This window comes from Triticum urartu, chromosome 6A (genome assembly GCF_056163025.1).
Source record: "Triticum urartu cultivar PI428250 chromosome 6A, HENAU_Tu73, whole genome shotgun sequence".
Lineage (NCBI taxonomy): Eukaryota > Viridiplantae > Streptophyta > Magnoliopsida > Poales > Poaceae > Triticum > Triticum urartu.
In genome coordinates, this window is record NC_141878.1 from 572,634,152 (window position 1) to 572,656,587 (window position 22,436).

General features: G+C 48.6%; 2 protein-coding genes across 2 annotated transcripts; both read left to right on the plus strand.

Annotated features, from left to right (window-relative positions):
* Positions 1 to 1,892: 1,892 nt before the first annotated feature.
* Positions 1,893 to 2,637, plus strand: LOC125512853 (uncharacterized). The gene has a single exon (XM_048677926.2). The coding sequence runs from the start codon at positions 1,999 to 2,001 to the stop codon at positions 2,392 to 2,394; it is 396 nt and encodes a 131-aa protein (XP_048533883.1). The 5' UTR covers positions 1,893 to 1,998; the 3' UTR covers positions 2,395 to 2,637.
* A 15,916-nt stretch (positions 2,638 to 18,553) lies between these two features.
* Positions 18,554 to 19,321, plus strand: LOC125512855 (uncharacterized). The gene has a single exon (XM_048677927.2). The coding sequence runs from the start codon at positions 18,637 to 18,639 to the stop codon at positions 19,015 to 19,017; it is 381 nt and encodes a 126-aa protein (XP_048533884.1). The 5' UTR covers positions 18,554 to 18,636; the 3' UTR covers positions 19,018 to 19,321.
* The last annotated feature ends 3,115 nt before the right edge of the window (positions 19,322 to 22,436 follow it).

The window sequence follows — 22,436 nt, forward strand, 5'->3', positions numbered from 1 at the left end:
CTCTGCCAATGAGAATGGCCAACATATCAGCCACTACATTAAACAAGAGAGGAGACATGGAATCACCTTGTCTCAAACCCTTATGTGTCTGAAAGTAATGGCCGATATCATCATTGACCTTGATTCCGACACTACCATTCTGGACTTGAGAACCCACTTGGTTCCGCCAAGTCTCACTAAATCCTTTCATGCGCATTGCCTGCTAAAGGAAAGGCCATTTAACTTTATCATATGCCTTCTCAAAATCCACTTTGAAGATAACCCCGTCTAGCTTCTTCGAATGGATTTCGTGAAGCGTTTCATGCAAAACGACTACCCCTTCAAGTATGTGTCGGTCTGGCATGAACACTGTTTGACTCGGTTGTACCACTGAATGAGAAATCTGTGTCAATCTGTTGAACCTTTGTGAAATTTTGAAACTCGCATTAAGAATACATATTGGCCTAAATTGTTCGATCCGAACTGCTTCTTCTTTCTTGGGTAACAGCGTAATCAAACCAAAGTTTAGATGCAACAGCTCGAGATGACCATTAAAAAAATCATGAAACATAGACATAAGATCATCCTTAATAATATGCCAACATTTGTTATAGAATTCAGCTGGAAACCCATCTGGTCCCGGTGCTTTATTCGGTTTCATTTGTGAGATGGCATTCAAAATCTCCTTTTTGGGGGCTCACTTAGGTGCATGTAAATAATTTTGAAGCAAAATTGTTACTCCCTCTGTAGAGAAATATAAGAGCATTTAGATCACGCTCTTGTATTTGTTTATGAAGAGAGTACTTCTTTGCATTATTTACTACGTAGTACAGCCAGTTAGTCGGTGTAATCAATCTGCTTTGGACTAGCTCCGATCCCCGGCCACATGGCATGGCACATCGTGCTGCCTTCTCCGATCTGACTGTACATACACGCGATGACAAGGACGATCCACATGCATGCATCTGATGAGAGTGTTTTTCCTTAAGAGATTCCACGCAAGCAGAAGTAATCGAATAATTGAGTTAGTACTGGAACACTAGATTAGGCGGGAGAGTATAGTACGAGAGCCGACGCGAAAGGCGGCCGCTCTGAGTCACGGCCTATTCATATTGCACGCACGAACGCAGCTGCTCGATCGATCATGGTGCCTACTGCCGGAATTAGACATGTCGGCATTGCAGATAAAACAATGAGTGCCGGTAGGATTTTTGGCGAAAGAGTATGGTAGTAGAGGGAACGAGCTGGAGTGAGTGAGTGCTTAATTCCCACAGGTGATGTAGAGCTAGACGAAGATGGAGTTTCTGGTTTTATTCTACATAAGAACAAATTTCTTTCTTTGAAAACGGGCAAAAGATTTGACTTATTCATTAATTAAGCAGAGGAATAGAGTTTAGTTTATGTTACAACATGGAGCATGCGTGTGTTGCTAGCAGAACGGTAACAGCAGAATATTATACTGTTTCCTTTTTATCCATTTTGATGACAAGTATTTTCGGACGGAGGGAGTAGTTCAGATCGGATCAGACACCTACATAAGCATTCTTAATTTCAGTTCATAAATATCCTTAAAATTTACCAACACTTTGCCCTGCGTGCATTTTGATACTTCACCGTCACCGTAGCACAGCGACGTAGTACGTGGAAGAAGAAATTACTCTACTCCTACGCGTGAACCTGACCTTAAACAAAACTAAACTGATCCGAACCCTGCGCTTTATTTTTTGACGCTGAACCCTGCGCTTTACCATATAGTAGTATATGGTTTGGAAGATAATTTCAGGCACTTGCCTGTTAGTTTACACAATTACACTTGACACACACACAGGAAAAACGTCGCCACCAAGTCACACGCACACACGTATGCGTCGTCGCGGGCCCTGCGGTGACCGGCGAGCTTATATAACGGAGAGCGCGCCCCCGAGAAGCGCACGACTCCACCCGCAACCACCGCTCCTGACCTGAGCTCCGTCGAGAAACCAACAAAGAATCCAAAAAGGGTCAGACGCCCAGGCCACCATGGCGAACCCATCCACGAGCTCGAGGCCGTCGTGCGCGTCTCCCAGTGGCACCAAGCTCACCTGCCTCTGCTCGCCGACCAACCACCCGGGCTCCTTCCGCTGCACTCGCCACCGCAACCCGCAGGGGCGACCGCAGACGTCGTCGCCGCCGTCGTCCAGCCGGGCCTCGCAGCAGGCCGCGGCTTCGGGCAGGAGCACGACGGTGCGCGTTGAGGGGATCATCAGGAACGCCGGCGTCGGCTCGGGAGGCAGGACCGGCCCTTGCCGGTCCGTCCTGCGAGCGCACCTGCTGCGGCTGGTCAGCCCGCCTTCCTCCGGCTGCAGCGACCGCCGCCGCTGCCGCGACTTCAAGCCCCGCCCGTCCAGGCTGGGCCGCCTCGGCATGACCGCGTGACGCCGGTCGGCCGCTGCTCCTCTGCTCTGCTTCGCAGCTCGTAGTGGTGAACGGTGCGCCTCTATTTCGCGCGCACCGACGCTTGGATCCGTTTATCTAGCAGATACTAGCTCCGAGCCTAGGATCCAGTACTACTCTGGAATCAATGCTTTGTTAGTACTGTGATGACTAGGGTACTCCTCTGTGCACATCTTCCTTGTAATTTTTCCAGAGGGATGAAACGGAGTAGCAGTTTTTGTGTTATCTAACTTGCTGTACTTACTTACCTTTGTGCTCTTCTAGGGACTTACTGATGGACAAAAAGGGTACAAATTCTCAGGGTTTTTTTTTCTACAGCAGAATTTCTCACATGGCTTGTGCAGACTTGAGATTGCCTTGCTTGTCATAATTCCGTTCAAAAAATTATACTTGTGATGATTCCCTTTCAAGCCTCTGTATCTGGATGATTTCGCAGAAAATATTTTCGAGTTTCTTTATCATTTTGTGGGGAATACTTTTGGTTTGCTTAGCTAGCTCCAGACCCGCAAAAAAAAAAGAGCTAGCTCCAGAAAAATGAAGGTAATTAAGTTCACTCACGAGACGTCCATGACTCTAAAACTAATCGGACAGCAACGTTCTTTATGTGTTGGTCGCGTGTGGGGATGTGCCTTGAGGGCGTCTCAACTTTGGGTTGTTTACTTTTCCGCCCTCAACATTCAAGATGATTTTTGCCCGCTTTAATTAGTTATTATTATTGTTCTAGTAACCCAGTTAAGTTTCTCAGCTTTTTCCCCACGAGCAGACGCGGTGCACACGCTGCTAGGAGCAGTATATTCTTGGCAATATTATTCTCCGACTGATACTTCTCCACTAAGTTCTCCAAGTGAGGTCCAAAAGGAGCCTGCACAGTTGCTATTCTATAATCAAATCACATGGCTTGCAGACTTTAAAGGTTGACATATATTTTGTGGGAAGGGATTTTCATTACTTAAATAGGCATTCTGCGATCTGCGGCGAGAATGCTCGCAATCTTCTCAAGGGAGCGCCTAACTAGTAAGAACATCTCTAATCACCCATCGAAGAAAGAAAAGAATCTCTAATCAAATCCTAAAAGAACTTCTCATATTGACATATTTTGAGGCGTTAAACCCTAACTAACGGGAAACCCTATACCAATAACTACTCGAAAATTTGAGGAGTTAACCATCAGAAGAAGCCTTTTCAGCTCAAATTTGAGCAGCTCACACCCTCCTCGAATCTCCTCTTTGCTCCTCTCATTGGAAAAAACAGTTCAACGGGTGGCGAGCGACCAAATTGACCCCCCATGCCGGTAAATTTGCGTCGATGCCCCGCCCAAACCCTAGACCCTTCCTTGTCGCCCCCATTTCTCCCCAATTCGTTGACGCAGACTCCCCAAACTGTCACTGACATCGCTCTAATCGCCATGGCTTACCGCCTATTATGGCAAGGTGGTGGGGTGTCGCCACGTCGGAGGTCATCCCCATCGATTCATCATCCTCAGACGACGACTTCGACGACAAACGGGAGGTGACACAGCTCACCGTGGCCATGGCGAAGGAAGCCAAGGAAGAGAAAGAGATGTGAGTCAAATGAGAAGGAAACAAAGGACGAGAGCGGCGCCAGCAACCAAATCCACCCCCTCTCGTGGGACGAGGCAGAACGGAAGTATGAGCGGGCATTGCTCGATAAGGAGGAGGACCGAGCGACGAAGGCGCGGATCGTGGCAGATCCCGCCGACGCGGAGGCAGTTGCCGGGACTGTTGCCCAAGAGGAGTTTATGGCGGTCGAGCAAGCTTTCGAGCAGTCCATCGCGGACGAGCGTGAGATGGAGGCCAACCATCGGCTCTTGGCTGAGGGGCATCGACACCGCACAGTCTTCAATGCGCTCGACTCCGACAAGGGTTCTGGCGATCCGCCGTCGGCGGTCATAAACCTCGGCTCCTCCCCGGATCAAAGCCCAGTTTAGCTTTATCTTGCTGCAAAATAAGTGATATCTATGAACTATGATGTTGTGTTACGAACTAGTATTATGTATAATTATGCACTTTGTGGTCTTAGTCTAATTTCAGTTTGAGTTTTGAATTATATGTGTGTGCACAATTTAGATTTTGAGGAGTTGGATTGGAGGGTTTGATTAGCTACTCACATTTTTTCTTAACTTGAAATATTTGAGTAATTAAGATTTAAGAAGGATTTTTTAGGATTCAGTTAGGGATGCACTAAGTTACTGAGACTGGCCCGAAGATAAAATCTAAACATTTTGTCTGAATGTGTAAGCTGGGTTTGGTTTTCTTCTCTCTGCGCACATTCGTTCGTATCGCTAGCACCTTAGTTCAAACGACCATTACTTCACTCACCACAATAATGTGGTATTCCTATATTGTTTCCATTTTAGAGATCAAGGATCCTGAAAAATATGCAAAACAGCACTACATGCCCTCTAGTTCCAGTGAAATGTCTTTGTTTGAATACAGCTCTCTAAATTATCCGCGAGAAGAAAAGATACATACTCTACACTCATCACATCGCTGGAAATTCTGAAATGAATTCCGTAGTAATGCGAGCATCAGGATTTGAATCCTGATGGACTGGGAATACAACTGTCGACATAACCATCCAACCATAGGTTGTTCGCCTCTGACCCAACATTCAGTATGCAGTTGTTTCACCCTTGGTGCAGTTTAGAATTTTTACCTGTCAACTGTTGAAGCGCCCGATATGCTCGAATCAGCCACGCCACATCAGTGCATCACAATTAATTGTCTGTTGTTTCCACATGACACGAATCTCCAAAGATCCGTATGAGACTATACAAAGCCCAGAGTTCAGACTAAATTAAGATCACATGGTTGACATTGGCATGTTGCCCTGTTATACAGGCCAGCCTAGCCATTATATTACCCTAAGCCAAGGGAAGTGGACTTTATGTTGCAAACAGACTCTGAACCTGTACACGTCTGCGTAACCTAGAACCGGCATTACAGGTCAAAGGGAGCACACGACGGGGACATGCCACTTCGATGTCAATACCCAACCAGTTCATAGCGAATGGAATCTCCTCCCAACGTCCCACTCTCTACGGTGCAGACGCAGTTGTCTGGCGCCATGCATGCACAGAATCAAACGCAGAAAGTACTTTGTGCTGCTCCTTTAATTTCATAATATAAAAGCGTTTTTGACACAAAGGAGTAGTAGTTAACTGATTTAGCTCATTTGTTGCCATGCCAACTTAGCTTAGCTTAAAACTGAGTCTCCGGCCGCGTGCATGGCGGCCCCACCTGTTCGGCCGGTTGCGTCCGGCACAAGCCGTTTACATTCGTGCGCCTTTGTTGAACATTTCCCCTCCGGACCAACGGAACTCGTACGTATCTGTCCCGACACATTGGAAAACCACAACCAGTTTCCATGAAATGATGAAAGGCAATTCTGAGCTTTTACAGCCGGCCGGGTTAGTAGCACAGTGTGTGTTGTGCTGACTTGATGGTGCCCTGGTCTGCGGGCAAAGCTCTGCGCCTAGATGCATGCCGAGCCGGGCCGATGTGTCCGTGCGTCCATGTTCAGGTCCAAGCCTGCTCAATTATTCCGTAGAAAAATAGTACAAAGTCCAATGTTTTTTTTTTCTTGACAGTTATGAAGTCCAATGTTGATTTGCTTGTTTTATCATCTGATCAAGTTATTGTGACGGCTGACTTGCTTAGGCATCGTTCGATGCTGACATTCCAGAATTAAATGGTTTAGGAGACCTCGTTGCAAATTTGACAAGTCCATTACAGTAGGAGTAAGTCACTGCAGTTCTGCCGTAACCAGAAGGGAGGACCGGCAGTACAGGGGCACAAGGAATGGAAGCTGCTGCAACTACAAACTCAACGGGTATATTCCACTATAGGCAATATATTTCTCATGCACTTCTCCTGTATGATTCAGAAATAATTTTGATCGGCTCTTTGAAAAGCCAAATCTCATGATATTTCCTTGTTCGAATCGTCCATGGTCCACACATTGTACCAGCCGGTTTCTGAAATCACCTTTTTTTTAACTCTTATGACATTCATCATACGATGGATATGTTTTTTGATTCTGATTTTTCCGGAACAGTTGAAGTTCATCCAAATTCCAAACTAATTAGCCAAGTGCATAATTTTCTAGGTCTTCCAGCTCTCTTTCATTGGCTCCACTAGATAGATAGTATATCGGTCACCGTTTGCCAGTCAGCACAGGCGGATTCCACGTACGTACGCTAGTTGTTCTATCAACTTTCCATACAGCTCATGCACACATGCATTGCAATGAGGAGTAGCAACATACTTGCTCTGCCTGCACATCGTCGTCAGTGTTACATCAAGGATTGACCGATCTTCATCATCAATATTTAATCTGATTACTATTGCAACCGTGCAAATTTCCAACCGTGGGTATGAGCTCCGGGAGAGGAAAAGATATTCAGGCGAGAAGTAATTAATTAGCTAGTGGTGGCAAGATTTTCCACAGAAAAATCTTGTTTGAACAATTCGTACTAAAGATCTAGGGTAATGAATCCATCCGACGACCAAATAAAGTAGACTGTGATGTATATAAATAAAAGAAAAACCCATGGTTATGTTCAACAGACAGCTTACGACTGTGTGCATCAATTGATGCAGAGGCCAGAGGTTTCTCATCCTTCTGGAAGAAAAAATTTGTTCAACGGCCAACCTGAAATTACTCTGGATTTAGGTCTTAAGTTTATCTCTCCATTAGTTGGATATTGCTCGTCTTGCTGAATCTATGGATGGATGGTTTTGGATTATTGCTCAAACAATAGTTGTATATGTCTGTAGTTATTTACTAGGGTGAACGTTGTGCGCAGGGCAAGAACAACAACGAAGTCCGGCACCAACTCTAAGCCTGGCCACAGGTATTTTACTCATCAGATAGTACATATCATGTTCTAGAACGTGGACCCTGGAGAGTAAACGAGCCATGCATCAATTTTCTTGTATAATTTTTATGTTGCTCTCTCTCTCTCTCTCTCTCTGTGTGTGTGTGTGTGTGTGTGTGTGTGTGTGTTAATCTGAGGTATACTCGATTTCACGGTTGCATTGCTCTCTCCAGTAAACAAACGTATTGACTTTGTGTCGGTTGGGGAGGCGAGGAGATGGGCCTGGGATGGCTGGGTATGTGGCCCAGGCTAGACCGACCCTGAATCTCCTACGTAGCGACCCCCCATGCACGATCGCAGCGACATCTCTCCCTTCTGCTATCGCGCCGTCGACTGCTAGCGCTAGGGTTCTTCGGCGAGGGACTCCGGGGTTCCCGCCGTGTGGTTCGGGTCGGGCGAAGAGGATCACGCCGCTCCGGTCTATGGTTGGCTGCGGGGCGGCAGCGCCGCCGGCCAAGAAAACCGTCGCGAGGGTTCCCGCGGGTCGGGGCAGGGCTGCGCCGCCGACAGCTGTATCTACCGGACGTGGGGCACCGGCGAGTGATGGCGCGGTGCCCGGCTTCCCTGGTCGTGGAGCAGGCAATCTGGGCGCCCACCGGCCAGGGCAAGTGCCGCCGCTGCCTTCGCTCGGTCGGGGCGGGCCGCGACCTCCGGCTCCCGGAGTGGTTGCCGCGCCGACGGTTGTGGGCCGGGGCGGGACTCGGCCCCCGGCACCGGGCGTGACGACCGGTGTGCAACCGGCTGCGGGTCGGGGCGGGGCACGGCCCTCGGCGCCGGATGCGGCGGCACCGAGTCGGGGTGGTGCGGTCTCAAGAGCTGCACCATCTGTCGGCAACCAGCCTCGTGCCAAGCCTCCACCGCACTACGTCGCGCGGCCTGCTCAGGATCGTTCGGGATCTTTGCAAACGAGACAGAACTCCAACACGACAGAGTCCTTTGACCCGCCCCGAGGTCAGTGGGGGGACGACGGTTCGGACGCGTATGGAGAGGGACAGCATCGTGGGTCTTCATCCACGGGGGGCGGCCGGGGCTATGCCTGGCAGAGTGACGGGTCTGCTGAGAGACCGTTTCTCGGCCCGGCAGGTGGTTTCGTTGAGGGGGCTTCCGGCCCGGATCACCGTCAGAGAGGAGGATTTCGTGGCCATCGTGGTGGTCGGGGTGGGGGTCGTGGGAGGTTTCGTCGACCGCCCCCGCCCAGGGCAGTTGATCCCGCGGCATTTACAGCGGAGGATGAACATACACCCACCGAGCCCCAGCCGATGGAGGTAAACGCCGGGGCCTGTGTCGAGGTTCCTAAGGCTGGGACGGTGGAGGAGGCTACTGAAAGGGCGTCCAAATATGCTCGAAAGAAGGAAAGGATGCTTTGTTACCGCTGCGGTGAGAAGGGTCACTTCATTGCTGAATGTGTGGCCCAACTGTGTGAGACGTGTGGCAAGCCGGTACACGATTCCGGGGAGTGCCCGTTGATGCGGGACCTGCCTCCGACGCTGAACATTTATGGAGTCTATTGTGCTGAGCTCATGTTTTTCGAGTCCCCGGCGGCGAGAGAGGTCCCGGAGGATACCCTGAGCTTGGCTACCGGGATTGTGAAAGCAACCCAGGGCGAGGTGACTGAGGGACAGATTGTGAGGAGGCTTCAGGAGTTGGCTCCCGGGGATTTTCGATGGGAACTGGTGCTTATCGAGGACATGTCTTTTAAGGTTGAGTTCCCAACTGTGGATGATTTGCAGAGATTGTTGAGCTTTGGCCTGTGTCGAGTTCCCGGTACTACGTGTATCTTGGAGTTCCATGAGTGGAAGCAGGTTGAGCCTAAGGGGCAGCCGCTTACGCAGGTCTGGTTGCGGTTTACAGGAGCTCCTTCTAAGCCTCTGCAGGACGCTCGAGTGGTGGCTAGCATGGGCATTATGGTGGGGAAGACAGAAAAAGTGGATATGGCTTTCACACGTGCCCATGGGGTGGCCCGGATATTAGTGAGTGTTCTGGATATTGAGTTTGTGCCCGATAAGGTCAACTGGACTTACAGGGGAGTGGTGTTCCCGCTAGACATCGAGTTTGAGGACACGGATTTATTTGATGACGCGGTTAATGGTAATGATGTTGACATGCAAGACAGTGATGGCAATGCCGGGGCCAAGGGGGCACCGTCATATGAGCCCACACGCGAGGGGTCTAATGGTTCTTCTCAGTTACACGGGGATGGGACCGGGGTTGAGCCTACGGTTTCCCCAGCGGTGTCCATGACTACTCTGCGTTTTGGGTCCTTTGAGCCAGCCTCGGCACCTCCGAGATTATGGAGTGACCGGGTAGATTCTGATGATTGTCTTGAGCACACGCTTCCCCCGTTGGAGTTCGAGGGGGAGGCTGGTTTGTCTGCGGGTCGCCAGGCTAGGACTATGGTCGGAGCTACGGAGAGGAGCCTGGAGGGAGCTTCTCTTGCACTGGTGCCCCAGGCGGACGCGACTCCGGTGTCGACGTCTATGGGCAACGTGGGTTGTGGGGAAGGGGCTTCGGGGCAGGTGGCCTCGCCTTCTCCTCACCCCACCACGCCCTCGGCGGCGTCGGTCATGCCGGCCCAGTGTGGGTCGGCCGGTACGAGGAGCGGGATCCCGAGGCAGGCAGCCTCGGCTCCTGCTTCCCCGACGGTGGCGGTAACCACAGCGGCAGCAGCGGAGCTGGGGGGGGGCGCTGGGGCAGGAGGCCTTGGCTCCCCCTTCACCCTCGACGATCAGGAGGATCGTCTCCCCCTCGCCGATGGCTCATGCGTCTGAGCCTGCGGCTGAGATCGGAGGAGGGCGCGGGCAGGCGGCCCCCGTCATCACCTCCTCTCCGTCCCTACCCATGACCAGGGTCCCTAGTGTGGGACTCCCGTCTAAGGGGATCGGGAGCCCGCAGATGCCTTCTCTGGTAACCCCGGTAGAGCCTTCGAGGGGCTCTATGCCAGGTGTTACTAGGGAGGAGGTGGTCGCATTTGGCGGGATCCCGGACCCGATCACCGAGGGGAGACGGATGAGTGCTCGCATCCTGGACGTCCCCGAGATAGATGATATGCAGCAGCGGTGCGCTATGAGGGCGGCCAAGCTTCAGGAGGCTGCTTTGTCTTCCGGTATGTCCGTCAACATATCTAATTCCTTATTGCATTTTTCTAATGAGGACATTATAAATAATGCAAACCAATTAGGAGTTTCACTAGGGGCTACGGATAGTGAGATTTCCAATTCGGTGAATGACTTATTAGATTTGGAGGCGGAACGTGCCCTAGAGACTATTCATAACCTTGCAGCCGTTAAACCAATGAAGGATGATGAGATTGATGAGTTAGGGGTCAGAGTGCTAGATAAGCTATGTGCGGATTTAGCACCACACAATCATGACTCTGACGAAGATGATGTTCCCTTACAGACTGAGGATAGTAATATTTGTGAACCCGGTTATGAGGACCGGGCGACAGAAACTAGTAAACCTAAGCGTAAGTGGAATCGGAAGATCTATCCAGATTCCGCCATTCGTAGGAGTGCTAGGATTCGAACCACTAAAAAATTCCATGATGAATTATGAGAGGAATATTTTGGAATAGCAGAGGTCTGAAGGACTTGGCTAAAAGAAGATTCCTTGCTGAGGCAGCTTTAGAGCACAGGTTAGATTTTGTTGCTCTATCGGAGACGGGTAGAGATAACTTTGCACCCCAGTTCCTCTCTTCGTTGGTGGGTGGTATTGACTTTGATTGGCATTGCCTCCCTCCGCGGGGAAGGTCGGGTGGTATCTTACTGGGTGTGAGATGCGATTCGCTTGAAGGCCGAAGTGTAGTGATGGGCGACTTCGCGGTGAAGTTTCGAGTCAGGTCTAGGATAGATGGTTTTAACTGGGCTTTGGTGGCGGTATATGGTGCCGCACAGCCCGAGCTTAAAGCGGAGTTTCTGGTGGACCTGGTTCGTATCTGTGGGGTAGAACAGCTTCCAATTTTAGTTGGAGGTGATTTCAATATCATCAGGAGGAGAGACGAGAAGAACAATGACAATTTTGACGGCAGATGGTCGTTCATGTTCAATACTATTATTGAAAGCTTGGATCTGAAAGAGATAGAGCTTTCCGGTAGAAAGTTCACCTGGGCTAATGCTTTGCCACACCCAACCTATGAAAAACTTGATCGAGTGCTTGCGAGCGTGGAGTGGGAACAAAAGTTTCCTCTGGTTACGGTGCAAGCTCTTTCAAGGGGCATATCTGATCATACCCCATTGTTCGTCGACTTAGGGGAGCCGAACCATGTGGGTAACAAGAACACCTTCTCCTTCGAGATGTCATGGTTTGAACGTGAGGGGTTTTTGGATTTGATCACCCGGGAGTGGGCTAGAGGTCTTGGAGGCAAGACTGCGTTAGAGCGTTGGCAGAATAAAATTAGGCATTTAAGGAGTTTCTTACGGGGCTGGGCTAAGAACCTCAGTGGTGTGTATAAGATGGAAAATGATAGACTCCTTGCTCTTATACAGGCCCTGGACATATAGGCCGAATCCAATATCCTAGCGCCAACTGAGCTTCAGGCTAAAAATGAGGCGGAGAAGAGGCTGAAAGAACTGCTCCGCGAAGAAGAATTGAAGTGGGCTTTGCATGCTAAAGTATGCAAAGTAGTCCACGGGGACGCGAATACTCAGTTCTTCCATTTGATAGCCAATGGCAAGCACAGAAAGAAGCGTATCTTTCAGCTTGAGCAAGACGAGGGTACCATTTTAGGTCAGGACAACCTAAAATCATATATTACCGACTACTATAAGCAGATGTTTGGATCTCCGAAGGATAATTGTGTGTCCCTCGATGAGTCCAGGACTGAGGATGTGCCTCAGCTTTCGGCTGCCGATAATAATATTCTGCTTGCCCCGTTCTCGAAGAAGGAGGTGTTTGATGCCATTGCGCAGATGAAAAACAATAAGGCTCCCGGCCCGGATGGATTCCCGACAGAGTTTTATAAAAAGTGCTGGCACATTATTAAGGGGGATTTACTACCTATGTTCAATGATCTGTTTTGTGGCCAGCTTCAATTATTCCATTGAATTTTGGGACTATCACACTGCTTCCCAAGAAGACGGACGCGGTGAGGATTGAGCAATTCCGGCCGATTTGTCTCCTTAATGTTAGTTTCAAAATTTTCACCAAGGTCGGGACAAACAGACTCACACAGATTGCGCATTCTGTGGTGCAGCAGTCTCAAACTGCTTTCATGCCGGACAGAAACATCCTTGAAGGGGTGGTCGTCCTGCATGAAACACTCCATGAAATCCATTCCAAAAAATTAGATGGAGTAATTTTTAAGGTGGATTTCGAGAAAGCGTACGATAAGGTCAAATGGCCATTCCTCCAACAGTCATTGCGTATGAAAGGTTTTGACGAAGCCTGGCGCCGACAGGTTGAATCATTTACGCAAAAAGGTAGTGTGGGAATTAAAGTTAATGATGACATAGGTCATTACTTCCAGACACATAAAGGCCTAAGACAAGGAGATCCGATGTCCCCTATCTTGTTCAACATTGTGGTGGACATGTTAGCAATTTTGATAGGAAGGGTTAAGGAAAATGGTCAAGTAGGGGGATTGGTACCTCATCTTATTGATGGAGGAGTATCAATCCTTCAGTACGCTGATGATACAATCATCTTTATGGAGCATGACTTGGCCAAGGCGAGAAATATGAAGCTGGTGCTATGCCTATTTGAACAATTGACCGGGTTAAAGATTAACTTTCATAAGAGCGAGCTGTTCTGCTTTGGTAGGGCCAAAGATGAACAGGAGGCTTATCGACAATTGTTTGGGTGTGAGTTGGGCGAGTTACCCTTCTCTTATCTGGGGATTCCAATCCACCATCGTAGGCTGACTAACAGAGAGTGGAAGTGCATCGAGGATCGGTTTGAGAAAAAAATGAGCTCTTGGAAGGGTAAGCTCATGTCATACGGAGGCCGATTAATCCTGATTAACTCGGTGCTCACGAGTCTGCCAATGTTTCTCCTATCGTTCTTTGAGGTCCCAGTTGGGGTTAGGAAGAGACTGGACTTCTATAGATCGCGCTTCTTTTGGCAGGGTGATGAGCTTAAAAGAAAATATCGGCTTGCTAATGGGACATCATCTGTAGACCAAAAGACCAAGGAGGTCTAGGTATTGAGAATCTAGAAGTTAAGAATAAATGCCTTCTTAGCAAGTGGCTGTGGAAGCTCTCATTGGAGAATGACGCTATGTGGGCTCAAATCCTTCGCAACAAGTACCTCCAGACAAAAACTTTGTCCCAGGTCACTGTTAGGCCGACCGATTCGCCTTTCTGGAAAGGCTTGATGAAAGTCAAACAGTCTTTGTTCAATAGGACGAAGTTTGTTATTGGAAACGGCACGAGTACACGTTTCTGGGAGGATACTTGGCTCGGCGACACACCATTGGCTATCCAATATCCGTCGTTATACCGTATTGTGCAACGACGTGAGGTGTTCGTTGCATCGGTCTTTCAATCGATCCCCTTTAATATTCAGTTCAGACGTACGCTAGCGGGTAATCGTTGGGAACAATGGCTCCATCTAGTTAGGAGACTGATGGAAGTCCAGCTTACACAACGACCCGATGAATTACGCTGGAAACCGACTAAATCTGGAGTATTCACGGTTAAATCAATGTATATTGATGTTATTAACTCACACTCCATTCCTACGTCCAAGCATGTTTGGGATGTCAAAGTTCCTTTGAAAATAAAAGTGTTTATGTGGTTTGTCCATAAACAAGTTATTTTAACGAAGGACAATCTCTTGAAGCGTAATTGGACAGGACCTACTAGGTGTAGTTTCTGTGATCGGGATGAGACTATCAAACATCTCTTTTTTGATTGCCCGTTAGCCAAGGTACTTTGGCAGACGATCCACATTGCTTTTAGTATCACTCCACCGAATTCTGTTTCTGCGTTATTTGGGACATGGCTTAATGGGATTGAGCGTAACTTAGCGAGACATATTCGGGTTCGAGTTTGTGCTTTACTGTGGACTATCTGGACTTGCAGAAATGACTTGGTTTTTAGCAGAATATCATGTATACACTTTTTACAGGTCATATTCCGAACTGCGGGACTGATCCGTTCGTGGTCGCTACTCACCCAGACGGAGGCCAGGGAGCATTTGGTTACTGGGTCTTTCCGATGGGAGATGGTAGCTCGGGATATTTTCAACCGGTTTGGATGGCGGTCATGTAATAGGATAGCTTGATCTCCTATCTATTTTTAGCCAGCCGGTTGTGGCGTCTTTTCTAGGCTAGTTGGTGTTTCTAGCCCCTTTTTGGCTCTGTGTGAGCTGTTTGTGCTTTGATTTTTGAGACCTTTGGCACCATGTGGACACTACTTTTTGGCTAATAAGAGGGCCGTATGCATCTTTCTGATGCAGAGGCCGGGGAGTCACCCCTTTTCCAAAAAAAAACAAAATGGTCCTCCATCCCTGTTCTGATCATCATGCATCTATCCTGCTTATACTATCTTAGATTACAAGGACTACTAATAGTGTATACTTACGTTGAAGAGTGGTTCATTTGTTTGCTTGGTTTTGATCATGTACATCTCATCACAATGATTGTTTTCCTCTGAAGATGATGAGGTTTACCGTTTCTGAATTCTCTGCATTAAGCGTACTTGGTGAACACAGAGTCGGTTCCATCCCATGCAAAAACTAAAAAGAAAATGGGTTGTTTTCATGTTATTAGTTGGCTAGTTATTGCTATCTGCCACAGGAGATCCCAGCTACCAGGTACATGTATAGTAGTCGTTTTAAGCACAGTTTTTGGCGGGTAAGATGTTGTTGTCGCAGTTTAAAGATGTCTGCCTGCTCTCTCTAGGCTATGATCAGTATCACCTTAATTTTGGCTTCATGTTGAGCTCGATCGGCAGGCATGGCCGGCCATATGCCCCTGGCCCGCGCAACATCCCACTGGTACAATTCTGGTTTGGACAAATAAATTTGAAGGGAAAATAGCTTTGTTTCTGTTTGGATAAGCATTTGCAAGTTAGGGACGTTATTGATGGTCGGTCATCTGCAATTAAGCTGCTGGGTAGCTGGAGGAAAGATACTGGTCCTGCGAAAAGGTTTGGTCGGGGAGTGCAATTTGAGGATGCAGATGGCGACCTCACCTGACCTACACACATAGTATTTCTCAAAACAGAAAACGTAAAGAGCTGACGGTTGAATCAAGCTTATCAAGAGTAGCTGCATGCACGCTTGAATTGGTCTAGTATGAGAAGATGAATAGTACTCCCCTGTTTCTAAATATTTGTCTTTCTATAGATTTCAACAAGTGATTACATACGGAGCCGAATGAGTGAATCTACACTCTAAAATATGACTATATACATCCGTATGTGGTAGTCCATTTAAAATCTCAAAAAAACAAATATTTTAAAACGGAGGGAGTATATACAGTAGTAGTCATCTGGTAAGTAAACCACATGTCATAGTCATGGCTTGGAATTGTCTCTCTGACTTTCAAGAGCCCGGGGTTTTAGCTTACCACCAGCATGCAATGCTCAGCTTAATCAAGTCGATCATCGCGACATACTAGCACTTGTCTAATTACATTAGGTTCCTTCCTAGTAGTATTTCCTTTGTCTGAAAAAGTTTGTTTCAAGTTTATCCTGTATCTAGCACTAACTTGATGCTAGATACATTGATTTGAGGGACAAAATTTTTCAGTCGAGGAAGTAGCTAGTTAAGTAGGAGTATGTCCCTGCACCTTGTACCTAGATAATTCTACTATTGGCGTGCTTGCATGTAAATAATTCTAAAGCAAAATTGGTACCTCTTGGCCGATTCTTCTGTACGCACAGAAAATTAGTCAGTCTAACTCGATCTGCACTGGACTAGCTCCGATCCCCGGCCCGATGACAGAGATAGCACGTGCATGCACGGTTGTGTGCGTGCTGCTCTCTCTGTCTGACTGTACATACACGCGATGACAAGGACGATCCAGATGCGTGCATGCATATGAGAGTTTTAGCTGAAGAAATTCCACGCAAGCAGTAAGCCAATAATTGAGTTAGTACTGGCACGCTAGACTAGTTGCAGTTAATAACAAAACAAAATGGTTAGGCACGACATGAGGGTCGTACGAGAGCCGATGCGAAAGTTGGGCGCTCTGAGTCACGGCCGATTCATGCACGCCCGTAGCTGCTCGATCGAGTACTGTCGGACTTAGAGTAACTCTAGCAAACCCCGCATCCTCCCGACCTGCAAAATGTTTATGCAGGTCGCCGGAAAACGTCTTTGCGAGCCGGCGCGGACGGCCGCGTATGCAGAATCCGCATAATGGATCTGTAAAAAGAATATTCTTGAAATATGCTTTTTTACGGGTTGGGGTTGCGGCGTCTAATCGGGCGCAGCATCTCCCGACCTGTAGAACTTAAATTTGCAAGTTAATTTGATCTTGCATATTGCATTGCTTTTCTTATTTAACAACATTGGATACAAAAGATATCACCAAATCTTTGCTAGAATAGCAAGACCAAAGAAAACAAGAACTACAAGTATGCATTTTAGAAGATTTCCAACTTCCATAACTGCTCTCACTAGTTGGACTAATATCTTCTCCATGCATTCGTTGTTGATCTGTGGATTCTTTTTTTCAGTTAGCTTACCACATGGACCATGTGGTTGTTGATCTGTGGATTCTTGATTTTGCATTCTTCTTTCTTCATCTTTGGTTTGGAAGAAGTAGATGTTGCTTCCCCTCTAGTTGCACATGCAGTCGCATCATTGCCTTCGATTGTACTAAGGAGTGCACTAACATTTATTAAGTTTCTTTCTATCAACAAATCAATGTATTGGCCTTCTCAAAACCAAAATAAGCATCCATCGTCCTACACAAAAGAATGAGCAAGCTCGAAGTGAGCTACCGCAATTGAACTAGAGAATGAACTATGAAACGAGCTACCACAGGTGCATGTACCCCGTCGTTTTCGCATTTGAAGAACACCCATCCGGGGTGCTTCGGCGTGCTCGAAGTGAGCCGCAACACTTTCCTCGTGCAGTCGTCGCACTCTATGAGCGGCATCGGCAAGCCACAAAGGCGTTGCGCGAGCGCCGAGCCCGGTGGACGGCCGGACGAATCCATGCCTGCAAACCTTCGGCGGCGGCGGGCGGACGAACCCGCACCTGCATGCGGCGATGCGCTCTTGCCTGGGCTGCGGGAGAGGCTCTCCGACCACTCCATCGCTTGAGGCCGCAACCGGCGGCGGGAAAAGGCCAAATTCGGCGGCCCGGGATGAAGTGCCGCAGATCTGCAAATCCGGCGGTTCCCCGACGCAGGGGGGGGGAGGGAGAGGAGGCCTCGTGCGCGTGGCGGCCTTCCGGCGTGCTCCTGCCGGCTGTGTTCGCCTGAATCTTGGGCGGCGGCGCGAGGGGGGAGAGAAGAGGTGGTTGGTGGGAAAAAGCGCGGGATGAAATGTCCTCCCACCAACCGCTTCCGCTTATATACAGGGCACCGCAGCGGCGGAGGCGAAACCCACGTTTTCCCGGGTTGAGATCAGGATTTTGCCGCGTCCCCTAAAACTTTTTGCGGGCCGGGGCATAATGCGTGGTCTAATCGGGCTGTTTTTTTGACCTGACCGCATTTTGGCGGTTATTTTATGGGTCGAGGTTGGATGCGGGATCTACTAGAGCTGTTCTTAGAGATGTCGGCGCCGTGGTCGCGGATAAAACAATGAGTGCCGGTCGGTACGATATATTTTTGGCTAGAGAAGATGAATGCTAGTGGTGGAGGGAGCTCGAGTGAGTGCTTGATTTCCACTGCTGATGTCGGGCTACACCGAACGCAGATGGAGTTTCTAGTTTTATTTTATATAAGATGGGATTAATTTCTTCTCGAAAAGGGTTAAAGATTATGCATGAGCTCAGCTCTTCTGAAAAAAAAATAACACTTTGCCCTGCGTTCAGTTTGATCCATGGCTTCCCATACTTCACCATGTTTGTAGCTCGGCGACATACTACGTGGAGGAACAAATTACTCTACTCCTACGCGTGAAGCTGACCTTAATTTATACCAAACCGAACCTAACCTACGCTTATAACCATATAATATATGGTTTGGGAGATAATTTGTGGCACTTGCCTAGTGGTTTACACTTCACACGCACACAGGAAAAACGTCGCCACCAAGCCCCGCACACACACGTATGCGTCGTCGCGGGCCCTGCGGCGACCGGCAAGCTTATAAAACGGAGAGCGCGCCCCCGAGAAGCGCACGACTCCACCCGCAACCACCGCTCCTCATCTAAGCTCCGTCGACAAACCAACAAAGAATCCAAAAAGAATCAGACGCCCAGGCCACCATGGCGAACCCATCCACGAGCTCGAGGCCGCCATGCGCGGCTCCCAGTGGCACCAAGCTCACCTGCCTATGCTCGCCGACGAACCACCCGGGCTCCTTCCGCTGCACCCGCCACCGCAACCCACGGGGCCGACCGCAGACGTCGTCGCCGCCGTCGTCCAGCCGGGCGGCTTTGGGCGCCAGCGCAACGGTGCGCGTCGAGGGGATCACCAGGAGCGGTGACGTCGCTGCGGGAGGCAGGACAGGCAAGGGCCGGTCCGTCCTGCGCGCGCACCTGCTGCGGCTGGTCAGCCTGCCGTCCTCCGGCGGCAGCGACCACCGCCGCTGCCGCGACTTCAAGCCCCGGCCGTCCAGGCTGGGCCGCCTAACCGTGACCGCGTGACGGCGGCCGGCCGCTGCTCACCTGCTCTGCTTCGCAGCTGGTAGTACGCAGCTCACTAGTCACTAGTGGTGAACGGTGCGCCTCTATTTCGCGCGCACCGATGCTTGGATCCGTTTATCCAGCAGATTCTCCCTCCATTTATTTTTATAAATCGTTTCAGATAACTGAAAAGGAGCTAATTTAAACCTTGTCTGAAATGTCTTCAAAGCCTTATAAAAATGATACTACTCCTTGTATGAATCTGTACACATGTTCATTTGTAATTTTTGCAGAGGAATGAAATGGATTAGTAGTTTCTGTGTTATCTAACTTTATTACTGTGCTTACCTTTGTGCTGTTCTGGGGATTTACTAATGGACGAGAATGGTACAAATTCTCAGGGGTTTTTTCTACAGCAGAATTTCTCACTTGGTTTGTGCCTATGAGACTTGAGATTGCCTTGCTTGTCATAATTCCGTTCAAAAAATTATACTACTTGTGATGATTCCCTTTCAAGCCTCTGTATCTGAATGATTTCGCAGAAAATATTTTCGAGTTTCTTTATCTTTTTGTGGGGAATACTTTTGCTTTGCTTAGCTAGCTGCAGACAAATAAAGGTAATTAAGTTCACTCACGAGACGTCCATGACTCTAAAACTGATCGGACAGCAACGTTCTTTATGTGTTGGTCGCGTGTGGGGCTGTGCCTTGAGCGCGTCTCAACTTTGGGTTGCTTACTTTTCCGCCCTCAACATTCAAGATGATTTTTGCCCGCTTTAATTCGAAAATACAAAGGTGAACATGGATGCGCACACACCCATTGAATAGTAAATTCATAAAAAAATACTAGAAAAAATAAAAAAAATCTGAAATTTATGGTATAAACTTTAGTCGGTCATTTTACTCACGTGTGAAGTTTCATGATGTATTGATATCCATGATATTTTTAGTGAAGAAAATACAAATGCGATCATACTGTTCATTAAACAGTGTCTTTTAATATAGCTTCGATTAGTTTCGATTTTTTCATTTTTGCCTAAATTACTACAGATGTGATTTCTTCGTGAAACTTCATATGCGAGTATATCGGTTGACTATGTATACTAAAAAATAAATTCAGATTTTTTTATTTTTTCTAGCATTTTTTGAATTTACTATTTATAAAGGGTGCGCACGCATCCATGTTCACAAAATCTGCGTCCGCTTTAATTAGTTATTATTATTTTATTGTTACAGTTCAGTTAAGTTCTCAGCTTTTTCCTCACGAGCAGACGCGGTGTACACGGTGCTAGGAGCAGTATATTCTTGGTAATATTATTCGCCGACTGATACTTCTCCACTAAGTTCTCCAAGTGAGGTCCAAAAGGAGCCTGCACAGTAGCTATTCTATAATCAAATCACATGGCTTGCAGACTTTAAAGGTTGATATATATTTTGTTGGAATGGATTCTCGTTACTTAAATAGACATGTTGCGATCTGCGATAGGAATGCTCTAAATCTCCTCAAGGGAGCACCTAACCAGTAAGAACATCTCCAATCACTCGTCAAAGAAAGAACAGAATCTGGCATAATGAAATACTTAAAATAAACTCCTCATATTGACGTCTTTTGGGGAGTTAAACCCTAACTAACGGGAAACCCTATACCAATAACTACTAAAAAATTTGAGGAGTTTTACATCAATTTTTTTTCAAGGAGTTAACCGTCCGAAGAAGCCTTTTCAGCTCCAATTTGAGCAGCTCGCACCCTCCTCAAATCTCCTCTTTGCTCCTCTCGCTGGAAAAATGGTTCAACGGGTGGCGAGCGACCAAATTGACCCCCATGCCTATAAATTTGTGTCGATGCCCTGCCCAATTCCTAGACCCTTCATTGTCACCCCCATTTCTCCCCAAATCGATTGCCCGGACTCCCCAAACTGTCACCGCCGTCACTCCAATCGCCGTGGCTTACCGCCTGTCGTGGCAAGGTGGTGGGGCGTCGCCATGTTGGAGGTCATCCCCATCGATTCATCATCCTTAGACGATGACTTCGACGACGAGCGGGAGGCGACGCAGCTCACCGTGGCCATGGCAAAGGAACCAAAGAAGAGAAAGAGATGTGAGTCGAATGAGGAGGAAACCAAGGACGAGAGCGGCGCCGACGACTAAATCCACCCTCTCTCGTGGGACGGGGCAAAACGGAAGTACGAGTGGGCATTGTCGATAAGGAGGAGGACCGAGCGACGAAGGCGCGGATCACGACAGATCCCGCCGACGCGGAGGCAGTTGCCGGGCTCGATGCTGAAGAGGAGTTTATGGCGGTCCAGCAAGATTTCGAGCAGTCCAACGCGGACGAGCGTGAGACATAAGCCAACCATCGGTTCTTGGCCAAGGGGCATCGACGCCGCGCAGTCTTCGATGAGCTCGACGCCGACAAGGACTCTGGCAATCCGCCCATCGGCGGTCATAAACCTCGACTCCTCCCAGGATCAGAGCTCGGTTTAGCTTTATGTATCTGTAAGTAAGTGATATCTACTTTAATTATGAACTATGATGTTGTGTTATGAACTACTATTATGTATAATTATGCACTATGTGGTCTTAATTAGTCTAATTTCAGTTTGAGTTTTGAATGAGAAGTGTGTGCACAATTTAGATTTTGAGGAGTTGGATTTGAGGTTTGATTACCTACTCACATTTCTTTTGCCAATGTACTCACATTTTTTCTTAACTTGAATTATTTGAGTAATTAAGATTTGAGAAGGATTTTTTTTAGGATTCCGTTAAGGATGGGCTAAGTTACTGAGACCGGCCTGAAGAGTGTGTAAGTTCGGTTTTTTTTTCTCTCTGCACACATTTGTTCGTATGGCTAGCACCTTAGAGCATCTCCATCCGCGCCCCCAACAGCCCCCAGGCCTTTTTTAACGCCGGCGCCCAAAAAACGGCCTAGTCGCGTCCCCAGGAGCCCCTTTTTTGCCGGTTTGGTCCGAAACTAGCGCTGGCGGACTCAGGCCGAACTCGGCGTGCCGGGGGCGCCAGGGAAACTGATTTTGGCGCGAACGGGAATGGGTCCCCCGAGTCAACGACACACCGCTTTGTCATCCTCAGCTCCTTGGTTCCCAAGGGAATCAATGCCAAGACTGCCGCGCTGGTCAGCCTCCATTGATGCCTCACGGGCGGCGCCGCGAACACGCCGCGACGCGCGTCCCGCCCGCTCCCGTCACGCATCGCCCGGCATGCAGGTTCTCACCGCCCTGCTTCGGCTATAAAAGCCGACCTCCCCGCCGAGTTTGTGCCAAATCTCGACGAAACCGCCCTCAAGTGGGTGAAGGCGGACTATGTCCGCGAGCAGGTAGCGCGCCAACGCCGGGCCTACGCGGAGATCAAGGCCCGGCACCGCGGATGCGAGGAGGGCGGCGTCGTCGTCCTCGACAGCGACGAGGAAGACGAGCCCGGGCCGTC